Source organism: Phalacrocorax carbo, chromosome 1 (assembly GCF_963921805.1).
Source record: "Phalacrocorax carbo chromosome 1, bPhaCar2.1, whole genome shotgun sequence".
Lineage (NCBI taxonomy): Eukaryota > Metazoa > Chordata > Aves > Suliformes > Phalacrocoracidae > Phalacrocorax > Phalacrocorax carbo.
Window position 1 is genome coordinate 68,333,984 of NC_087513.1, and position 21,059 is coordinate 68,355,042.

Genomic DNA, 21,059 nt, shown 5'->3' on the forward strand with positions numbered 1-21,059 from the left:
AAATGCTTCATTTTTTTTTCTCTCCAATGACACCGGTGTTCAGCAGAGGCTGGACAGTTTTGCCTGTCAGGGGTCAGGAGGATCCATGTAACTCACCTGGGGCTTCTGAGACTGGAAGTAATTTGTGCTGATCAAGCTGCACCACTGTCTGTCCTGTATCTTTTATTGCATGACCGGGCATAACGTCCACCGGGTCTTCCTGCAGCTCCCATCTCAGTCTGTCCCTATTTGTTGTTTTTACTTCTTAATTTGCAGGCAAACTTTTAGCTCAAATTAATAATTTAAGAGACAACAAATACAGAGTCCTTCCCTACTCTTCTTCCTTTACTTCTGCCATTGTACTCCATGTGCTTTCTACATTTTCATGCCTTCAGCCATGGAATGAAAAACTCATGAATTTACCTACGGGAACCTTCTTGGCCTTTGGCTTTTTCTTACCTTTGGGCGGCGGCCGCTGAGACTGCAAGAGAGAAATGACACAAACTCGCTTGAACAATAAAGCCCATGGTCTGCTAACCCTTCTCCCTCTTTTGATCCATTTAACCTTAAATTAATTCCTAAGGTAATACATTTCCCCGCCTTGCCTAGCTAACCGTGCTCCTTCCCAGGAACCGGCTCCTTGAGGGACTGTGTTCCCCCTTGCCTTCTCTTGTGCCCTGCAGTTGCTAATCCCTCCTGTCGCCCCACCTGACTGCGCTGTCCCACATCCCAGCGCCTGAGAGACGAGAGGCAGCTTCGTTCGAGGGAGCAGAGAAGACTGCAGCGAAGGGGAATACAGGCAGCTCAGATTCATGTGCTCCACTCAGTACAGCTCTGATGATCAAAGGGCTGTTGGGGCGGTAGGAGCCCAGTGGGGTCCTCATTCACACAGACAGCTCTAGAGAGCTAGGCTTTCATTTAAAATGCTGGTGCTTTACTTGAAAAAAAACAAGGCGTGGATGGCCTGAGCCTCCCTCATCTGTTGCAGAGGCTGCAGGCTGGTGCCGTTTGGGGAGTAGCCTGATACAATCTGTTAGCTAATTTCCTGTGACTGGCTGATGTTGAGTTTTTAGTCCTTTTGTCCAGCCCACCACTACATTGCTTCTCAGTTTAAAGCATTTTGCTGCACTCTAAGCTACAGTGGGGGAATTTCTCCTCTCCAAAAAATGCAACTGGCTTAACGAGTAGTTCAGCTGACTCTGGTTTGGGACTGGCTCAAGTTCCAATGTCAGCCATGCTCCAGGGGGGCTACAGTTGTCCTTCACAAACTGGCTTCCAGACCTCCTGCGTCAGATCTAAAGCATGTCCACAAAAATCAACTAAGCCTGATACAGCCAGTGGTCTTAAACTGGGTTATAGGTTGATTTAGTGGAACCTTTTAAAAGTCAGTTTGGGGAATGGTTTTTGTGTACAGGTGAGACCAAAACACTCCTTTTGCACTGTTGATGCCTGAGCCACTGTATTCTGACGTGGCTCAGCAAAACAATGGTGCCAGCTTCTCGTGGAGAGAACGTGGTGCTCATCAGCGTTTCACGCTGAGTGGACTGAGTGGACTCCTGGCTACTACAGTAGAGCTTTTCTGCTCTTAGCAAGGTGTCAGAGAAGCTGCGGTGAGGTGTTTCAGAGGTGCCTTTTCTTTCCTGAACATAAAGATGATCCCCTAGAACTATTCTGTGAATGCAACCAGTAATTACATGACAAAGATCTCTATTAAGATCTGTGCATTTAAGCGTAGGTAGAAGAGATGTGTAATGTGCATATTTTAGATACATAAGCATATATACTTAACTACGAACATGCATACACACATATGTAAATCAGGACAGGGCTGTTAAGTGAATGGATTGCCTTTGGAATTCATGCTGGTCATGATCTTACTTTTGACAGAGATTATAAGGAAAATGTAACTAATCGGTGGGTTATTTGGAAATTTTAACATTAGGATCCTCTTGCACTGCAGAGCTTTGTTGTGAAGCTTGGGTCATTATGAAGCTTTCCTTAAAAATAAAAAAGTGGTGGTTTTTCTGTACTTTGCAGGTAACATGCCTCCAACAGGTGCTACATGAGACTGTGTTTTAGGATTACATCGTTCCTCCTGCATAAAGTAATTCTGATCTGCCATGTATTTCCTGCTGTCACGGGTGGTTTATTCCAGATACAGCGTACTGTGAATATGTGATATGAGGCTGGGGCAAAATTCAGGGCTGATGTCTCAGTGCAGACTCCCGGCTTTAAATCTAAGCTTTTGGGATTTGGATATTTTCTTCAGGTTTTGATTTTACTTGCCAGTCAATAGCTGACAAGAATATCACTATGCTGATATGAGGAGGAATGGTCAGAGGTTGTAAAGCGCGGGAGGTCTGGATTATATTCCCAGTTTTGCCATTAATTGGGCCAGCGACTGTTGCTGTTCTAACAGATTGAACATAAAGAAAAGGATCCCTTGAGGAACCAAAGTAATATCCCATGGTCCAAGTAGGCTGCACTTGAATGGCACGTACCTATTGTGCATGTCTCGTCTGCTCTTGTGGGACAGGACTGTCCGGTGGTTAGAGCAAGCGACCTGGGCCCTTGGCCACAGGCGGTTCTCTGACTCCACCATGCGTGTCACACCCTTCGTGGCTTATATGAAGCTCAGTACTCAATGGCTAAAATCATCAAAGGGAAAGTGTTTCGGGAGGGCAGGATGTAAAATCTCAAACCTCAGCGCTTGCAGTTCGTTGTGTTGGGTGCTATTTTAAGTGTTGGGCTTTGTCATTTCTTTATTAGCAATACCAAAGAACATCGAGGTGGCAGAAAATATCTGATGTAATCATTATTATTAAAAGCAGTGGCACAAAAACAAAGAAGCCTTTCAGGTAGTAATTGCTTTCATAAGCCATTCCTGGGGATTGAACTCTGAGACCTCTACAACTCGATCTAAAAGGGCAGCCCCTGCAGTCACAGCAGAAACGTGTGTCCGACATGCTGCGTGGTACCTGTTACAGCAGCAGGCTTGTGAAATCTTCCTCTGTAACAGCTGTTTAGTCCAAAACCCAGCAGAGATGGCCAGACACTGTCTGTGTGTAACGGCACTGCCAACCAGCACGTCTGCCTGGGATGGAGGAGATCTTCTGGCCTTTGGCTGAGGTTGGAGAAGAGCAGGTACAACCACCCCCGTGCTAAAGGTTTCCATGCCGTCAGGGCAGATGTAGCGATATGGGCCAGCTCGCGAGTAAGGGTTATTTGGCTATCAGGGAAGCTTCTTACTCGCCTCTCTGTCTCTGTCAGAAGCTCCAAGGAAAAAAAGGCATCAGTACCTGGGCTTGTCCCTCTCCAGTCAAGCCTTGCATTGGGCCCCAGGAATGAGGCCCAGGGAGAGGTAATTCATTTACTCTTGCAATAGCGAGAGTTAGAGGTCATCTTGCAAGAAGGTAGGCTTGGCCTAGGGAGGGTATGGATGTAGCTGCGTGGTTCTTAAAACACAGGATTTTTGTACCCATGGATTATTGCAGCGTTACTTTTAACTGTTAACTCCTCCCTCCCTGGGCGGTGGCCACCAGCACATTTTCAGGTAGTAAATAGCATTCTAAAATTGGCAGTTCACTAGAATTGGACAACGTTATGTCACCTGCCCCATCGAGCAATATTAAGTTCTTAGAGTAACATTGAAAAATAGGGCAGTACTGTTTTGGAAGCATGCTGTGAAAATCAGAGTCACAGTTAGAGCCCAGCACAAAGGGCAGGTGAGAACTACAAAATACAGTTTTATAGGGGAGGCAGGGTAAAGATACAAAATACAATTTTATACTTAATGGAGGATTTGCATTAGTTCTGGCCAAAGGAAGGTTACTTTAACATCTTGTTCCTAAAAGTAATAGCACAGAAAGTGTTGGTGCTAAATTCCCCTGATTTTCTGAAAGTTTTCTGCTGCAACTCCGATGGATGCACAGAGAAGTAGTGGCAAAAGGAGGTGCCTTTCAGAAACTGCATTTGTTCTTGCTTCTGTTCTTGGGTACATGTGGATGTTCTAAAACCCCATTCAAAGTGCTAAATTCACCAGCGCATGTTATCTACCTGGGCACAACACAAATCCTCTCTGAAAATGTGGGGGTAAAAATAAGGGCAGGCACAAACAGGGTGGGAAGAAAGCATAGAGTTCACCATGTTGGAGGTGGAAATATAAATGGGTAAAACAGGATCTGTGTTTTAAACAGTTCTTTCAACTTGTTTCTACACCATTCAGAAAAAAACACAATAATCCTTTGCCTACGGTATAATGTAAATTAATCTTCTATGTGACCAGACCTTTTCATGTACAATGAGAACACAACTTTCTTTAATCCAGATGGATCCCAATTTAAAAAAAAAAAATGTGTGTGCACAGGAAAACATAAGCTAGAAACACTGCTTTTACTCCTTTTTTTTTTTCTCCCCCAGCATACATGCTGACTAAATTATGTGGAAAAGCCGCTTTCGTTCCACTATTTCACCCCTGAGATGTACTATTTTCCTAGTCTTGTCGGTGGCGGTGTTCCACACTTTTTGCCAGCAATCGTGGTCTGTATTCTTTATGTTCCTTTTGGAACAGTGATTCCTTTCGTAAGAAGATCATTCCTTGATGCCCTCAAGCAGGAAACATAAACAGAAATCTTCAGAGGTATTGAAAACCTGTGAAAATATTTATAGAATGGCAATGGTTGCCAGGACAGGAGAAACAACAGGGGACTAAATAATACTCCTTTATAGATCCGTAGCACCTCTCCTTCGGCAAAATGAGAGGTCTGTGTAACCATGTAATACCTTCAGCTTCGTTGCATTTTGGGTTGCTCTGCAGGTTTTTGCCCCGTTGCGTCTGTGATGAAACTGAGCCCCAAAACCTACCTTCTTCATGGATGGGAAGTTAGTACCTGCGGCTTAACTCCGTTTGAAATGCAGGGCGTTTGGGCTCACGCTATCTCACGCTTGGTGCCCAGAAGTGTAGGCATGAAATCAGTTTTTTGAAACTTAGGGGTGAATGACTTTCCAGCGTCACATGCTGGGTTTGTTGCCGGGCCAGGAATACAGCCCAGCTCTCCTGGCTCCCGACCCACTGCCTGAATGGCAAGGCCAGTCCTCAGCTCCGTTTCAAGGGATCCTAGAGAGCGCTGGCATTTTAGCAAGTCAGCTGGCAACTTCACTATGTTTTGTTTAGAATGGTTCACATTCTTCCATCTAATTCCCACACTGAAAATTTCCAGCTTCCTATTTTCCCCAAGCTGTCCCAGCAAGATGTATTGAATATGCAGATGTGATGGCACACATTCACACACGTGCTTTTCCTGAAGCAACCCCTCAAAGTTTGTTCTGGATGTTTGTTTTACTCCAGTTCCTCTAATCCCCAAAGTGACATTAAACAGATTTTTTTGTTTAACCTTTGTATGAAACACTCTCCCTTTATTTGTAAGGATATGCGGTTTTAGTTACATTTCGTTATATTCCCTTGTGCGTGGAGGAGACACTGTGTAAATGAAAACATATTATAATTATTACACACCACGCACAAATGTCTTCTCAGACATCTTCCATACGTGCCTTCTCTAGAACATATTTTTCAGCGTGCACGTCACTCTATTTTCAAACCCATTCATGCAATAAATAACTGTTTTCTCTCTCTGTTTAGCAATATAAGGGCTGTCCAGCCAAAATACATTGGAAATACATTCCAAAGGCAACTGAAAGGAGGTAGGAGGCTTGGTACCCTGGTTCTTACTGATGAATCTCTCAGTACAAAACCAGCACTGGGCTTGACCGAAGAACTGCACATTGTCAGCACGAGTGAAGTAAAGACAATGAAAAATCTGGCTTCTGCTTCGGGTGAGGAAGTTATTTTGCTGGAACAGCATAAATCCTTAATAGGATTTCTTGCTTTCCCTGAAATACAGAGACTCAGGCAATTCCTCCTCTCCTCCTACACCCTGCCCACTGCAGGGATGGGCACATATATCCTCATACACCAGCTGTCTGTGGTCCATACCTGCAGACACATGTGCAGGCGTAACCCTTCTGTGCAATGCAGCATGCTTTCCTCACCTGCAAGACACGCAATCCTTACCTTCTCTACAAATACACTATTTTTCTGCAGGACAAACACTTTTTTCAATGCAAGAACTTTGTATTTCTCCAAAAAAGCCAAGATTGCATTCTAGATGCACAGCTGTTCCACCTACAGAAATTCCCTAGTCCTGTCTAGTCAACATATTCAGTAACATATTGCCCAGAGACAATAAATATGTACAAGATAATAGGAAAAAAACCGCCAGGTACTGTAAATGTCCTTTAGCATAGAACAGATCATTATAATTGTCTTTGTTTGAGTGGCAATCGGAAGAACTTAACCCCCTGGATTTCTCCCACTGGGTACATGTTTTCCCTTTAGCTTCAACAGAAGAATAAACACACCTCTTTCTTTGAAAAAAAGGTGTCTCCTATAGACTGTTCTCTTGTGTTTGGTAAGTTCTGCCTGAGGTATTACTATGAATATGGAGTTAATAACTGTATTTACGTGGTTTCACTAAAGGATCTTTAAATGCATTGGAGCCTGTAACATGGCACAGTATCCACAAGCAAGATGACAATACCGGTCCTGAAATAAATTTACCTCCCCTTGGCTGATGGCGAAACTGAATTTCAGAGTCACAGTTAGAACCAAAATGAGATGGCTAAGCAAATCAGCAGCAGTGCTGAGAAGACAAGGTCCCGACCCGGCCCCTTGCTCTAGTCACCAGACGCGGGGTCAGATCCCCACCTTGCCTAGATCAGCAGAGGTCCAGATGAAGTCACCTCAGCGAGGACTGTTCGTGCCAAATCGGCGGCTTTGTACGTGCTCCTCGCTGGGAATGCCAGTGCAGTGCAATTTAAGTGCCACGCATTATATGGCCAGAGAGTACTATTAGCATAAAGGTGCGATGCAGCCTCAGCATGACCGGGGAGGGGAGGCGGGCTGTCCCTGCGGGGGACCTGACCTGATGTCCACCCTGTGCCCAGGGTAAAGTTTGCCCACAGGCGAGGATTTTAGCCTCCGTCTTCCAAGCTCTGGTTGCTTCTGAGGAAAACACCCTTCCCTCTGATAAATTAGCACGATCGCATACATACCTGAATTTTCCCCAGGAATGTGAATTACCCCGTAGTTACTTGTTTCCTTCTTCAAGTGTGATTCCGAGACCTGGTGACAACCTCACGCAATCTGCCGCTGTAGGTGTATGGTCATTCAAAGATGACATCAACCCACATTGCGTCAAAACAAGCAGTCCTGCCCTCCCCCAGCTCCTGAGAGCAAACTGGATTGAAAAACTGGGTGGCGTTAGAAGTCAAAATATCCCAGTGCCTTTCTGAAGTTTGCAGGATCCTAACGATCTGAATCGGGTACCCTTATCCAGCCCAGCTGCACCTGCTGCAGGAACGGTGACTTTTAAATCTGTATTTGAAGAGCTACAAACTGTGAGTACGACTGACTGGACTCTCAGAACGGCTTAGGGCCAAATTCTCCCATGTCCATCATCCACAAGCTTGAACAGCACTTTCTGAGTAGATGAGGTGTTAGATAAGCACCTACATTTTCCAGATAATTTAACCCCTTGGAGTTTTGCTTCTGGTGGTTACAACATTTTTCATGTCAAAAGCAGGAAAAGGAAAGCTCAGTTTTCCACAGGCACTCCTGAAATCTGACGCCTTGTTTTGAAGCGTAGGTGTGGGCTGAGCTCTTAAGAGGATAAAGTCCCCACCGGTAAAGTGCAGGACGGGCTCAGAAACCCTCACGATGGGTGGAAAGCCGGCCTAATGACAACTTGCACCGGCTGTGTTGATGTAAAGCAAGTTTTGACTTTTCATTAGCCCTTCTGGGCCAGCAGAGCTGTAGGAGGAGAAGATGCGTGCTATTCCAGTGTCTGTACCACCAGTAAAAATGTCACATTACAGTTCATGTTGAGGAGGGAAGCAGGAAAAAAGCCTAGCTTTTTTTGGAAAGCTTTTGGATAGCTTTGGCAGTCACAATATCTATATAATATGCTTTGAAAACTGAGACAAATTCAAAGCCATTGAAAAGGAATAAATTTTAGTAAAGCGCGCTAGCAATTTTAGTTACTTTTCCAGTTCTTTTTTCTTTCTGCTCAGGGAAGGATTTAGAAAGCAGCAAATACTAGTTGCTACACTGGAAATCTCATCTGTTCCAAAGCAGGTAATTATACACAAAGGCATCTTTCAAATTAATGCTTTCTTACTAATTTTTTAAGACTTTGATTTAAATTTTTTTTTTTTTACTGCCATGTTCTTGCTCTTCAGGCCTTGCCCCAGTAAGACAGGGGCTTTGGTAGCAATATGGGTTTAAGTAGTTCCTTACCAAGAAGCTGATGTTCACCCTCTGTGCAGTTGTGCCCTCAGCCTGGGGCAGTGTGCTGTGAAATCGGTCAGGGAATGCATTCACAATCCAAAAACCTCCCAGGTATATAACTTTTCGTGAAGTGCTGGTGCGGCTCCGTGCAAATTTAACTCAGGTGAAGGTGGTACTGCTGTGGCTCAGTCCGCTCCAGCCACACGCTCCTGCCCCTCTACCTTGCTTCTGATTCCCACATGAACCAGTCCAGGCTGGTAAATAAGTAAAACCTGGTCTTTTCTTTCTGTAAGGTTAATTTTGACACTTTTTAACTCCTTATATCATCTTTTTAGCTGCTTATATCATCAAAGGGGTGCACCTTGAAAGAACAGTGTCCTGCGGCACAGGGCTGGGATAAGCCCCTGGGGTGGGGGAGAGGGGTCTTTATTACCCTGGTAGTGCTGCCAGCAGAACCACGTTGTCAGGCCTTGGGCTCCGTTTTGGCATCCTGAGCTTTAAGGGACAAGCTAGCACAAGAACAAATGGGCGTGAGCTGACCATGAATAAATTTAGGCTGGAAACTGGAGAAAGAGTCGCAGCTTTTTGCATGGTGAGATGCCAATCAGAGAAGGGCTTTCAGGATGCTCACTGAGTTTATATATGGGATCCTATGATGTGTCACTGAAAAGAGGCACAACCCCTTGTTCCTAATATTAGACTTCATCTACTTAAAAAGAAAAAAAAATGCAATGGTTTAACTGAACGGTCTAGTTACATCAGTACAGATCTTAATTTTGACGGTTTTGCTTTTGGTTTAAAGGGTAACTAACCTACACAACACTCATATACTGATATAAGTCTTCCAGATTAGGTCTGCGTGAAGGCGAATTTTGCTGAAAATTTGTACCTGGAAACTCTTTATTTAAGCAGGTAATAATGTTACAATAGCATTTTACAAACAAGGTCTTAAATAGGATACTTTATTTTCTGCAGTTAGAATTGCGCATATGTGACTGGTGCTAGAATAAAGGTGGTGAGATATAAAATTATCTTCTTTTTGGTACAAATGTATATGCAGTCTATTCCCAAGACAGTCTGAACAGGTTTAGCTTAAATCTGTTGCATCCAGAATTAACAGGAAATTCCTACACTGACATTTCTGAAATTGGTTAAATCAGTGTAATCTTCTGATATAGATAGGGCTTTATTTATAGTGTTTCAACCTTTTTTATATATATATATTTAATACCAAAATATAATAAGTATGCTTGGAAAATGTTCTTTCTTTGGTATGGAAACTGTTTATGATAGCTATGTAGATGATACAGCTGATACACTAGGGCATTATTCCCAAAACGTTTTGTTTAATACTTGCCCTTTGAATGCACTGTATTTGAGCAGGAACAACGTTTAATTGATGGCAGAAGTATTTGGTGGTTGAAAGAATGGAAAAAGAAAGCAGATTTTAATTGTGATGCTGATTCAGCAAAAATGAGTAGGCATATGCTTACTTTCAAGCACCTGGTTTAATGCTTTGCTGAATGGAGGTAAATCTGCACCACGGATTTACTGTTTTGAACCTGTTACTCAGCCCTTCCTGCACCTCTCTTTCCCTTTCTGTAAGGTAAGAGAAAAATAGTGGCTGTTAGAGTTGTGGCGTCTAATGTACGGTGTGTGTGTGCTTGCTTTGCAATTCTAGAGTGGAGGAGGAGCTGATCGTTATTTTCATTAGACTGGACTTCATAAGAACATCTTTGAAGACTCTAACAGGAAGGAGAGAAATTAAATTCAATTTGAATTTTTTCCATGGCTTACTGTTTCCTTTGGAAATGTCTGTATCAAGCTTTGCTGGCAATGATTTAACTGACAGGAGGGTATTGATCCGAGTCAGTCTGACACTGGTCCCTGTGACCTACACCAAGGTGCTGAATGGCCAAGACAGAGCAGTAACCATATATCTCCATAACTGCCCTGGTCATTCACTCCTGGGGAGCTAAGAACCACTGCAGCAGCAGCTTAACTGTATTTTAAATATTTCACTGTCTTTGCCAGTTAATGTAATTATTACAGAGTATGGAACAAACTAAAAGAAATATAGACTCAGAGCAAAAATGCGGCCAGGCCTGTGAGATGCAGAGGCATAAATCTTCTCGATTTGGGATGATGCCAGAGGGACTAGGGGAGCTAGACACCCCTTTCAGTACGATGAAGGGTGCTCTGTGCTCTGCAAGATCATAGTACGGAAGAAAACACTTAGTCATGCAGCTGTTTCCATCCCCTGGCCTGTTCTGAAATCTCTGCAGAGACGTGGCTTTGACTTGGATCGCCTTTCGCTGCCTCCTTGCTCACGCTGTCAGAGAACTTTGTCCTATTATCCTTCCTAATCTTCAAGGAGGGCTGACGTACATGCTCGTAACCACCATAATCTAAGTCCAGAGTTCTTATGCAAATCCTGCAGCCAGCATTAGCTCTCTAGCAGGACGAGGACTGCCCTCCTAGCACTGCTTGAGGGGTCCGTGCTGCAGTCAGTTACGGCAGGTAACAAATCAGCTCCCAGGGCTGGCCCCTTGAAAACAAATAAAGGAGGGATGCGCTTTCTTCTTTTCACTTTCTTCATGCCTTATTCCCCTCTAGGATGGTTAATCCTCCATGTAAACTTAACACTTGGGGAAGGTGTTGGCTAGATGGCCTTAAGGATTGGAGCCTTTCATTCCTAGAAACCTGCGATGTTGATGTTGGGAAGCAGCAGCGTGGGCTTCCTAACCCTGCCTGGGCTTGTGTTTCAACCTGACCTCCCGTGGCTCCTTTGAGGGGGTCTGGGGAACAATTTCTGAGGAAGAAATTGTTAGTGCAAATTAAGAAAATGGGGTGCCTGTTTGGCAAGTAAGCTGTGACACCACGGGCATGTTAAATAAGCCACTGAACAGTCATCAGAGGATAATGCTTGGTACCTTTTTCCAAACACAGGCATTTAGTGATTTATTAGATTATGACTACACATGGTGGAGCTGGTCTAATTTCCTACAGGGCTTGCCCACATAAATAAAGGATGTTAAGAAGGTTTCAGTTTGTGATTAAGGACAATTTGCTGCAGACCCAGAAACCCTGGTATTCTAGTAGTTGTGGGAACAAGAAGTGGAAGATTTGGGCCAGACAAATGTCCTGGTTCGGGTCTCTGGCTCTGGACTGAGGTCACCAACATGCAAAGAGAGTTCCTGTGGAAAAGGGAACTGGATGGCCTGGATCTGGCCCTGGGGATATTGGAAATACGGAAGGTTTCCAGGCAGCCATGCACCTGCAGGGATGGTTCTATGTTGCTTCCTTCCTGATTTCAGAAAATCGAAATTGATTTTGTTTCAGCACACACAGCTTCCGCAGGTGCCCCACAGCTTGCAGCTGAGTTTCTTGCACTTTTCTTTGGGACATCTGGTCTCAGTGGACCAGGCTGGCTCAACACTGGGATTTAATCTGCTGTAAGAGTACAAGTACCATTGAATCACCTGGAGAGGCAGGAGGGTCATGTCCAGGTTTACCCTTAGAGTTTGCTCCTTTCTTTGTAGCGGGTGAGATGGTCTTGCTCCAGATGAGCTCATTGCCTGTCATGTGAAATATTGGGTCATAAATGACACTGTTCATAAGGATTTACATATATTCTGTGTCATTCGCTAATGAGAAGCTGTTTTATTCATAGAATCACTATCCTTCTTACCTATTCTGATTTTAAACGGTGACACTATTTCGTGTCTGGCCTCTTTTGTTGTCTAATACTTCTGCTTCACTGGCAACCTTCCTCCATTCTTGCTCTCCTTGGTGAGGCACTTCAGGGACAGCTGTCACTGGGTCTGCTGAGACTGGCAGGTATATCTTGGCATCTGCTGCACTACATGCCCTGGTGACAGTGAGACTGGATGTCATTGGCCAGGGGAGTCATGGAAAAATGAAAGAGCAAGGTAGTGGTGAAAGGAAATCGGGATCTGTCAGCAGGGGTGACAAGTGATGAGATGCAGAAAAAGGTAGCACATGAGCACATCAGGAGATAAAACTGAGTGTGTAAGTACCAAAAGAAAGAAGCAGGACATAGGCAGGAATAATCTGCCCTTCCAGTGGAGACAGACAGTGTGTAACAATTCAACAAGGCAAGGCAATGTCACGACAAAAGAGGCGGACACGAAGGGCTGATGTGCGGGGATGCTCTGAGAAGGTTTTATTACACCTCCTGTAACACCCCGGCTGGATCTGGACCTACGGAGCTCACTTTAGTTGCTGTTTAAGTAATAAACACTACACAAATAAAATCACGCATTTAGATCTGGGAAGGTTGACACCAGTACAGCAGCATGGTGGTGCAGTGCTGAGAGAGGGACAGGTCGGCAGCAGGGGAGCAGCACAGCACCAAATGTGCAGGGGGTGGGGGATAAAAGATTATTTAGGTTTCTGTGTGATGGCTGCAATTTAGCTTCAGTGGACTTTTTTGTTTGGGTTTATTTTTTAATCTACACTCCCTCTGAAACTGGTTCAGCTGAATGGGCAGGTATGCGACTTTAATGAGATTCCTAAAGACTTAGTAAGAACTGTGGTTAAGACCAAGCCTGGCTGCCAGAAGCAGAGGTATAGCAGGATGTTACGGTGCCTCTCTTGGTGCCGTTAACCAGCAGGTCCATGGCACAGAAACAGAGGGCAGGGATTCCCTTTCAAGCAATACGGGTAAACCCTCCTTCCCAGGAAATGCATCTCTACTGGCTCCTTAAGTGGAAGAGACTCTACTTCAGTGAATATTTTTCCCATCTTGAGTAAGCGTCTTATGTCAGAGAGCACAATATATGTTTCTGGATGCACTGGACATTGCAAACCATTAAAAACAAGCATTGAACCACAGTCAGGTTGCAAGAATAAACAGGAACTTGAAAGAGGCTCTTGGTCAAGAATGTTTTCTGGTCCTCCCCAGTCTGGGAGAAACGGACAAGATGCAGAAATGAGCATCACTGAAGTCACGTGGAAAGAGATTTACATTTTCTTTCAGCACTCCTTACAGCACTTGATAAAGATCTGTGTCACACTTGGGGACATCCCAAATTTTTGGCAAACAGTAAGGGTAGGACAAGGAGTTTGCATGAGTAACTCCTTTTCTAATTTATCAGGGCTGTCTTCCAGCCAGGGTTCAACTTTCTTCATGGTCTGCCAAATCTTTGCGAATGATTTCATGGACATGACCTCCCCTTCTTTCTTGGAGTCTTGCAGCTTCCCTCCAGCAAACGCGGCAGGGGCGGTATTGGGAAAGCAGTCACAGCTCTCCAGCCGCTCTGCTGTGACTTTGGAAACTCAATGTGTAAATTTGTGCTTCGTGCACAGTTGTCACCTCTGAATATCAAACAAAGGCAAACACAGGTACTAATTTTAGGCAGCCAGGCAACACAGCAGACAGTTGCCTAGGGCAGCAGACTGTTGAATGCAGCAGAATGCCAAGGCTTTATGAAGACACAGGCTTGCTGCTGCTGCTTTTCCCTATAAGAAGGGAGCAGCTAGACCTAAGAACGGAGCATTAGACCTTTAATCTTGAGATTCATGTCCCGTTTTCAGGCGACAGCTCCCTTCTTGGCCCAGGTGATCTTCAGTGGTCTGTGTGAAGGCATCAGCAGCACTCAGGGCACAGCATGGGTTCGTCACCACCATTTGAGTGAGCCAGGCCCACTCAAAGGGGTGGGACAGGGCCTCTTCCAGTAGAAGCAAGAACAACCCTGAGTTTTGGAGTTCTTTCTACTGCCCCTTCCTGTAGCAGGAGCGATGTGAGTTGGTGCGAGTGGGCTGCTGCAGGGGAGGGATGGTTTGGGATGAAAGTGGGAGTCACTTGGGTGATGGTGGACAGAGGTGATGGTCAGGAGGGGTGGTCTGCCTGGGGTGAGGTTGGGCTCTGCTGGATTTGAGACAGGGGTTAGCCAGGGAACAGAAGAGTGGATGAGACCAGCTTTCTCCAGGGCCTCCCTGATGCCTGTTAGTGTAGTGACCCCTTCATGTCACTCGTGTGAAGCTATCCCAAAGTCCTGCTCATTCCTTGCCTCCTTGCTCCGAGCCACCCAAATCCTGATGACTCTCCCAGCATCCCAGTTGGTCATTCGGGATTACCTGCCAGCAGCTCCTTGCTCCCCTCTCTCATGTGATGCCTTGCCAGCTCCATTCATCCCAGCCCTGCAGCAGCCCCACTTCACCCCACCTCTCGTCCTCACAACATTTCACTGACTTCTCCCACCCAGCCCTGCTTTGGCAAACAACCTTGCCAAAGCAGCCTGGGCTTAAAAGAATAACCCAAGCTTTTTATTTACAAAATCAAAAGCTCGTTGTCAAGATTTTGGTGGCAAGTAGAAACAGGCACAAGGAAGAAGGGTAGACAGTATTCTTTGGACCACTGGCCAAATGCTTTGCAGCTTTTGCTCTGGAAGTTGCTGGCTGAGGCTAAATCCCTCCAACAACACCTCACCTGCTATTACCACTTTATCTGAAGTCATAAACACAGCCAGTGAAGAAATTATTTCCAGCACCTTAAAAAGGACACACTTCCATAATTCACATGGCAGTCGCTGTTTCCAGCAGCAGATTTTGGGTAGAATGCAGAGTTTCAGACCTTTCCTGCTGAAGCATCTCCTTCAGTTGCCGCCTTTGTCAGGATATTAGGTTGGCTGCATAAGCAATCTTATCTTGTACGGTAATTTTTGTCTCGTGTTTCAAAATAAGATCATTTCCTTGCTGGTGCTTTATGGAGGTTGAGTTACTGCTAGCAGTATTCACAACACTTTGCTCTTGTTAATCATCGCCTGCCTTTGATTATTAGTACTTAAAATGAGATAATTAATGCTGCATGTTTCTGGACCATGTTTTGCATGAGCATCTCCCAGACTTTACCAGCTGGAAAGGTTTTCGTTTCTACCATGACACGCTGCCAGGGATGGACCACCGGTCCAGTGCTGCGTGGTGGTACATCCTGGTTGCCCCGTGCAGCGCTGCGGCTGCGCACACGCGCCCAGAGCTCACACAAACATGGACATTGACATCACCCGTATTTGTAGAAGTGCCTCATTGGCTGGTGCTGTCTCACATTCCTGGCAGGGAGAGGCACTGGGGCGGCTCGCCACGGTTTACTCCTTTCTCAGAATTCGTGAGGAGACTTGGTGAGGGCGAAGCTTGGAGGTACACCTCTCTAATCGTGTCATCTATTTACAATGCACATGCCTTGTGTGCCTGTGTGAGACAGCCAGGGCTTTTTTTTTCCCCCGTCCTAGTTCTTCCTTCTGGCTGTGGTGAGATGGAAAGGTGGGATGCTCTCATCTCTGCCAGTGAGAAGGTTTTCTGTATCTGAGGCTGGCTTGGAAATTCTTTAGGTGACATCACACCATTTCTGTGCAGACTCATTGTTTGTCATGGAAAAGCCATTCATCCATACACAACTTCCTTCCTCACCAGACTCCCAGAGATAAACTTTCCATTCTGTCTATTCCCTATAGAAACAGACCCAAAACATGTATGCGTGGCTACACACACATACACCTCGCCATCCCTCCGTCATGCTCGGGGCTGTGGGAGGAGGAAAAGGGAGGATACAGAAGATGTGAATAAAGTCACCCTGTTTTCTTCAGACATGGATCCTGCTGTGCCCAAGCAGTAAAACTTCCCTCCCGACAAGGTTCTCGGTCAAACAAGGCTTTTTTGTCCTGAGGCTAATTCTGGCACTTGAAGCCCCACATCTGCCTGCCAGGTGAGATGGCCCACCAGCTGCAGGTACAGCACATCTGGATGGGGGAGGAAGCGAAGCGTGCTGCAAACAAACACAGCAAGTCCACCGTGGCGGGCGCAAGGAATTCGATAAAAAATATACTTCAGCGGTCTGAGATGCTGAGTCTGGTGATTCATGTCTCGGGCACTGCTCGTGAGGCAAAGTGAAAGGCTGGGTCTTGGACCACATACGCCGCAGCCGCAACCTGGGAGTTGCTGGAGGGGACCCACGTGTTCAGCCTTGCGTTTGGGGACCCCCCGCCGCAGGGTTGGGGGGATGCTGGGCCCGGCGAGGAGGCTGCGTGGGAGAGAAGGGGGGGCATTTGTTGGTGGCGGAGAGGTGGGGACCATGTGGCACGGGCTAGGTGGGACGCCGTGCAGAGTTGGAGGCAGCAACAGCGGTGCCGATGGTGCAGTTAGGTGGCTGTTTCCCCGCGGCTTGAGGGAGGCAGGGTGCGAGGAGGAGCGTTTGTTGGCAAGTACCCACTCGGGCCCGGGATGCCTGCGTTTGCTTTCTGCTGGTGTCTGGGGGGGAGAGGGCCGTGGAGCCGCCAGATTGCCCCTGTCTTTGAGGTTCCCCGTAGGTCGAAGCGGGAAGGGAGAGGGATGTTTGGACAAGAGGAGCCTTTGAAGCTTCTCTCCTGTCCTCCTCCCCTGCCCATAAAGCCATTAGGCTCTGGTGCCAGCCCTATCTGCGCTCGTCGCCGGCAGCCGAGCCGTGCCTCGCAGACCCCCCGCCCGGGGCGCGGGTCCGTGGCGTGGGGCCCTTCTGGAGGCCGTTTTGGGGAGGGGGCAGCTCATTTCCGAGCCGATCCTGCATTACAAAGGCAGCGGGGCCAGCGCTGCGCTTTGATGTGTCCCGCCGACTCCCCGCACACCTGCGCCCGCCACGCCACGCCACGGCCCCGCGGGGCACCGGCGCCTCCCGACGCCCCTCAGGGCCGGGCCAGCCCCACACGTCTGCTCACCGGGAGGGTCTGTCGGTGGCAGCGGAGCCCCGGCAGCGCGGCCCCTGCCCCGGGGCCGAGGGCGGGAGGGAAGGAGGGCGGGAGGCAGGGAGGCAGGGCCGCCGCCGTAGCCCCCGGGAGGCGGCGGCCGGGGGAGGGTCCTGCGGGGGGCGGCGGGGGGCGGCGGGGCGGGCTGGGAGGGGGCGGCGGCCGCCGCTGCCGCCGCCGGGCTGTGCTGGCCGCGCCCCCACCGCACGCAGGCCCCGCTCCAGGGCTTCACCTCCGCGCTTCTCCGCAGGGCGCCCCGTCCCGGCGGCCGGCTCTGCGGGGGCTGCCCCACCGCCGCCACCGCCCGCAGCCCACCATGACCGGGCCGAGGCTGGCCCTCGCCGCCGCGCTCCTCTGCAGCTGCACCTCGCCGGTGGCCGACGCCAACTCCTGGTGGTGAGTGAGGGCGCGGGGGAGGCGGCGGAGCCTTTGTCCGCCGCTGCCGCCGCCGGGGACCGGGGACCGGCCGGGGGCGGAGCGGTACCGGGAGCGGGAGCCCTGCGCTCCCCGCGGGAACTTCCCTGCCGCCCGGGCTCCTTTGGCAGCAGCTCGCTTCTTTCCAGGCTCCCCCCTCCCGCTGTCCCTGCCCAGTTTCTTGGGACGTGGGACGCGGGACGCAGCCCCTCTCCTCCAGGCGTTTCTGGGCTCCTTTTGTACGGGCTCGCTGAAATCCCGTCCGGGCACTAGGATGCGGGGAAGGCGTAAAGAGAGGATGGGTAGGGTTTCCTACCCACTGCCAAAAGTCCTGGGAGCAGCCGCGGAGCCCCCTTTCCCCTAAAGAGCGGAAAATAGCCTGGCTTGAAGGCAGGCATCGCTGGCTGGCGGGCTGTAAAAAAGCAACTCACTTTCTTCTTTTGCAGAGAAAGTGCTGAGCTTTCCCTCTGCCCCCTCCCCATCCCGGGTGTTCTCTGTGTTTAAACTCAGGTTACAAACGAGCTGTGTTTCTCCCGCTAGAGCCCTGGAAAAGCCTCGCATCTGGCAGAGCCGTAGAGGGAGGCAGCTGACATGAGAAATGCGCCCAGGCTTTGGGAGCGGGGCTGGGCTGGCGGGGAAAGGTGCCGGACATTTCGGGAAGGGGGCCTCTCCCTCCAAACTCCCTTTGGATGTTTTTCTCATCGTAGGTCTTTGGCCATGAACCCCATCCAGAGACCTGAGATGTACATCATCGGCGCTCAGCCGGTGTGCAGCCAGCTGCCGGGGCTCTCCCCTGGGCAGCGCAAGCTCTGCCAGCTCTACCAGGAGCACATGGTGTTCATCGGGGAAGGGGCCCGCAGTGCCATCAAGGAGTGCCAGTACCAGTTTCGGCAGCGGCGGTGGAACTGCAGCACGGTGGACAACACCTCCGTCTTTGGGCGGGTCATGAAAATAGGTAAGGGCACCCGGTACGGGGCAGGTGCTGGGCACAGGCCGGCTGTCCCTGTGCAGCTTTCTCCCTTTCTTCAAATGCATGTGCGGGATGATGAGCCCCATTAGCAGTGCTCCTAAAGCTGCCTTTAACGAGCGTTTCCATCCCTTGGTGTGCTGGTGCTGCCTGGGCCTAAGCGGGTGGCAACAGTGCACCTGAGCCGCAGCAGGAGCTAGCTGGGGCAGCAGGGGGTCGGGCCGGGGCTGGGGGGGGACACACGACTTTCATTTTGGGGCACGGGAAGGTCAGGAAGAAGGGGGCTGCTTTTGTTTTGTGTGCACGTTTAAAGGTAGGGGGGGAAGAAGCTGGAGCCAGGAACAATGGACCCCCGTTATCATTCCCAGCATCTGGAGTGCCCTCAGACAGGGAATGCAGCCCTGAGATGTGGGAAATATGGACTCCCCTGGCATGGGATCTCCCCCCGCCTCCCTCTTCTGCCACTTTCTGCGTAAACCTAAGAGATTTTTATAATTCCTGCCCTGCTGGCTGTAAGGGGCACATTGGCAGGCCATTGCTGCACTTGAATTGAGGTGTGACCGAGCTACATTGTCCCAGCTCCTTTTGAAATGCAATCATTTGATGGCAAGAAACTGAGAAATCCGGGCTTGGTTTGATGTGTCCGACAGCAGGACAATAAAGAAAAGGTGTTAAAACAGCCGCTTACACGCACAGGCACACACGCTCTCTCTTGCCAACCCCTGGTTTTGTTTCTTACCCACAAAGCGCATCGTTTATACTGAAGAATCCAGAACCAGCACTATTTCTCAGTTGTAAGGTCAGGGAAAACACTTTAGCAAGGGATGGAAAAAGACCTCCAGCTCCTGCACCCCCAGCTGCCCCCAGAATTGTTTGCACCTTTTTGGCTGCACTCTCAAAAAAAACCACATAGGCAGCAGGACACCAAGAGATGCATCTTTAATACCTCTGGGGCGTCAAGGCGATAGGGCACCAGGGTAGCCATGTCCTGTGATCCTTTCCATTTGATCCTGAAATTCTTATGTGTCATCCTGGAGAATTATAGGGACTTCATGCGTTACTCAACCTTTCAGAATCCCTAATTCAGCCCACCGGAGCCATTCTAATCCCTCCCTTTCTGCCCTGCTCATACTCCAACAAACTCCTGCTTCCCTGGGGTACTCCCCTGGGAAATGCTGTTTCCTGAAACATACTTTCAGCTCCTGACACACATCCAAGGCATACGCGCATCCTTTATCTCTTGCTTTCTGATAGCGAGGGTGGTGGCCCGATGAGGCTGCATGAAATTGCAGATTGTTAAAACTTGTGCTTCAGGGTATGAAAAAATGAAACTTCAGCCACTAAAGGGAAAGGACAGAAAATAACACCTCCAGCTCTCCCTTCTGGTGTCCCTCCCTCACATGTAACTTATCCCAAAGAACAAGGTAAATTTCAGATGCCCAAGAGATCCTAGTGACTCCACAAGGACACAAGAAAATAGGAATTTGCCCTTCTGGAGCAAACTTCTTCCTGTTTAGTACCTTCCTGCAGCCCCAGGTTGGGCCAGTGGGTGAGTCCACACATGGAGAAAAGGAAGAAGGGTGAACTAAGAGAAAGCAAAGATCAGAGGTGAAGGATGAAAAGCAGTCAGGAAGGATCAGAGGGTGTACGGGATGAAGGGACTAGAGTGGGTAGTAGAAGAGGGAAGGCTTGTCCTCTCTAAAATGAATTTGTTCCTGTTAGTTTAGTTTGGGAGTAGATTTGGGTTTTGATGAGGAATGAGATGGTGTGGGTATGTGATGGGTATGTCCAGTAGTCCCACTGCTGCTGTTTGGTTAGGACTACTGTTGTACCTCCAGTAGGAATCTGCTGATGGTTGTGTCTGCGAGGTGACTGCCTGCAGCTGCCCGCTGTTTAAAACACTATCCTAACAAACAGTTTTGAACCTGGCTTCTTTAGATTCTCTGGTCAGTTAGAGCATGTTCAGATGTTTGAACTCCAGCACAAGACAGCACAGAAGAGGAACAAGAAAAATGTCACCAAAGATGGTTACAGGGTCTGTGATGATTCATCACTGTTGCCTTTGTCATCACTGATAAGCTGCTCTGGAGGGGGACGCTGCCTCTTTTTTCTCTTAGGTCCACCTTCTGCTTTTACTTTTTCTTACTTTGTAATGAGGCATTGCTCATAATTTCAGCAAATCTATTTCCCACGCTGGGGAAGAAAACAAAGTCTTGCAATCTCTCAGGTTGCGTCGACTACAAAGTCATTCTTCCCTGGATTCATGCTGTGTGCCTGTCTCCTGTTTTCAACCTCTGAGCCCCAATTCTGGACCACAGCCCTTTTTCTGTACTCTGTGCCAATGGCACAAGAAAGGTCTGGAGACCAGAGTATCTGCAAGAAAGAGTGCAGAGGCGTGCCAGAATGTTGCGGGGGGGTGGGAGATAAGAGGGACTCAGAAGGTGTATAGTGTGCCAACAACCCTCGGCTGCTGACCCACTGATGCAGGCATGGCATATATTATATGATTTCTTGAGCTGCTCTAGATTCTGAGAGGGGAGGAGAACCAGCCCTGGCCAAGTCCAAAGCGTGGGAGATCCTTGGGAGAGTGTTCACTCAGAAACCTGGAAGATTT

The 21,059-nt window shown here is 48.3% G+C and overlaps 1 protein-coding gene across 3 annotated transcripts in view; it reads left to right on the plus strand.

Annotated features, from left to right (window-relative positions):
* The window catches only part of WNT5B (Wnt family member 5B), a 72,955-nt gene that overhangs the window by 39,341 nt on the left and 12,555 nt on the right, over positions 1-21,059 (plus strand). For 2 of the 3 annotated variants that reach the window (XM_064458364.1, XM_064458357.1), the window contains exons 2-3: positions 17,315-17,460; positions 18,186-18,433. In XM_064458364.1, the coding sequence (XP_064314434.1) occupies positions 17,381-17,460; positions 18,186-18,433 (328 nt within the window). In that variant the 5' untranslated portion in view covers positions 17,315-17,380. Of the gene's footprint in view, positions 1-16,552; positions 17,045-17,314; positions 17,461-18,185; positions 18,434-21,059 lie in introns of those variants that run through there. The other variant, XM_064458349.1, reaches the window with a different exon arrangement.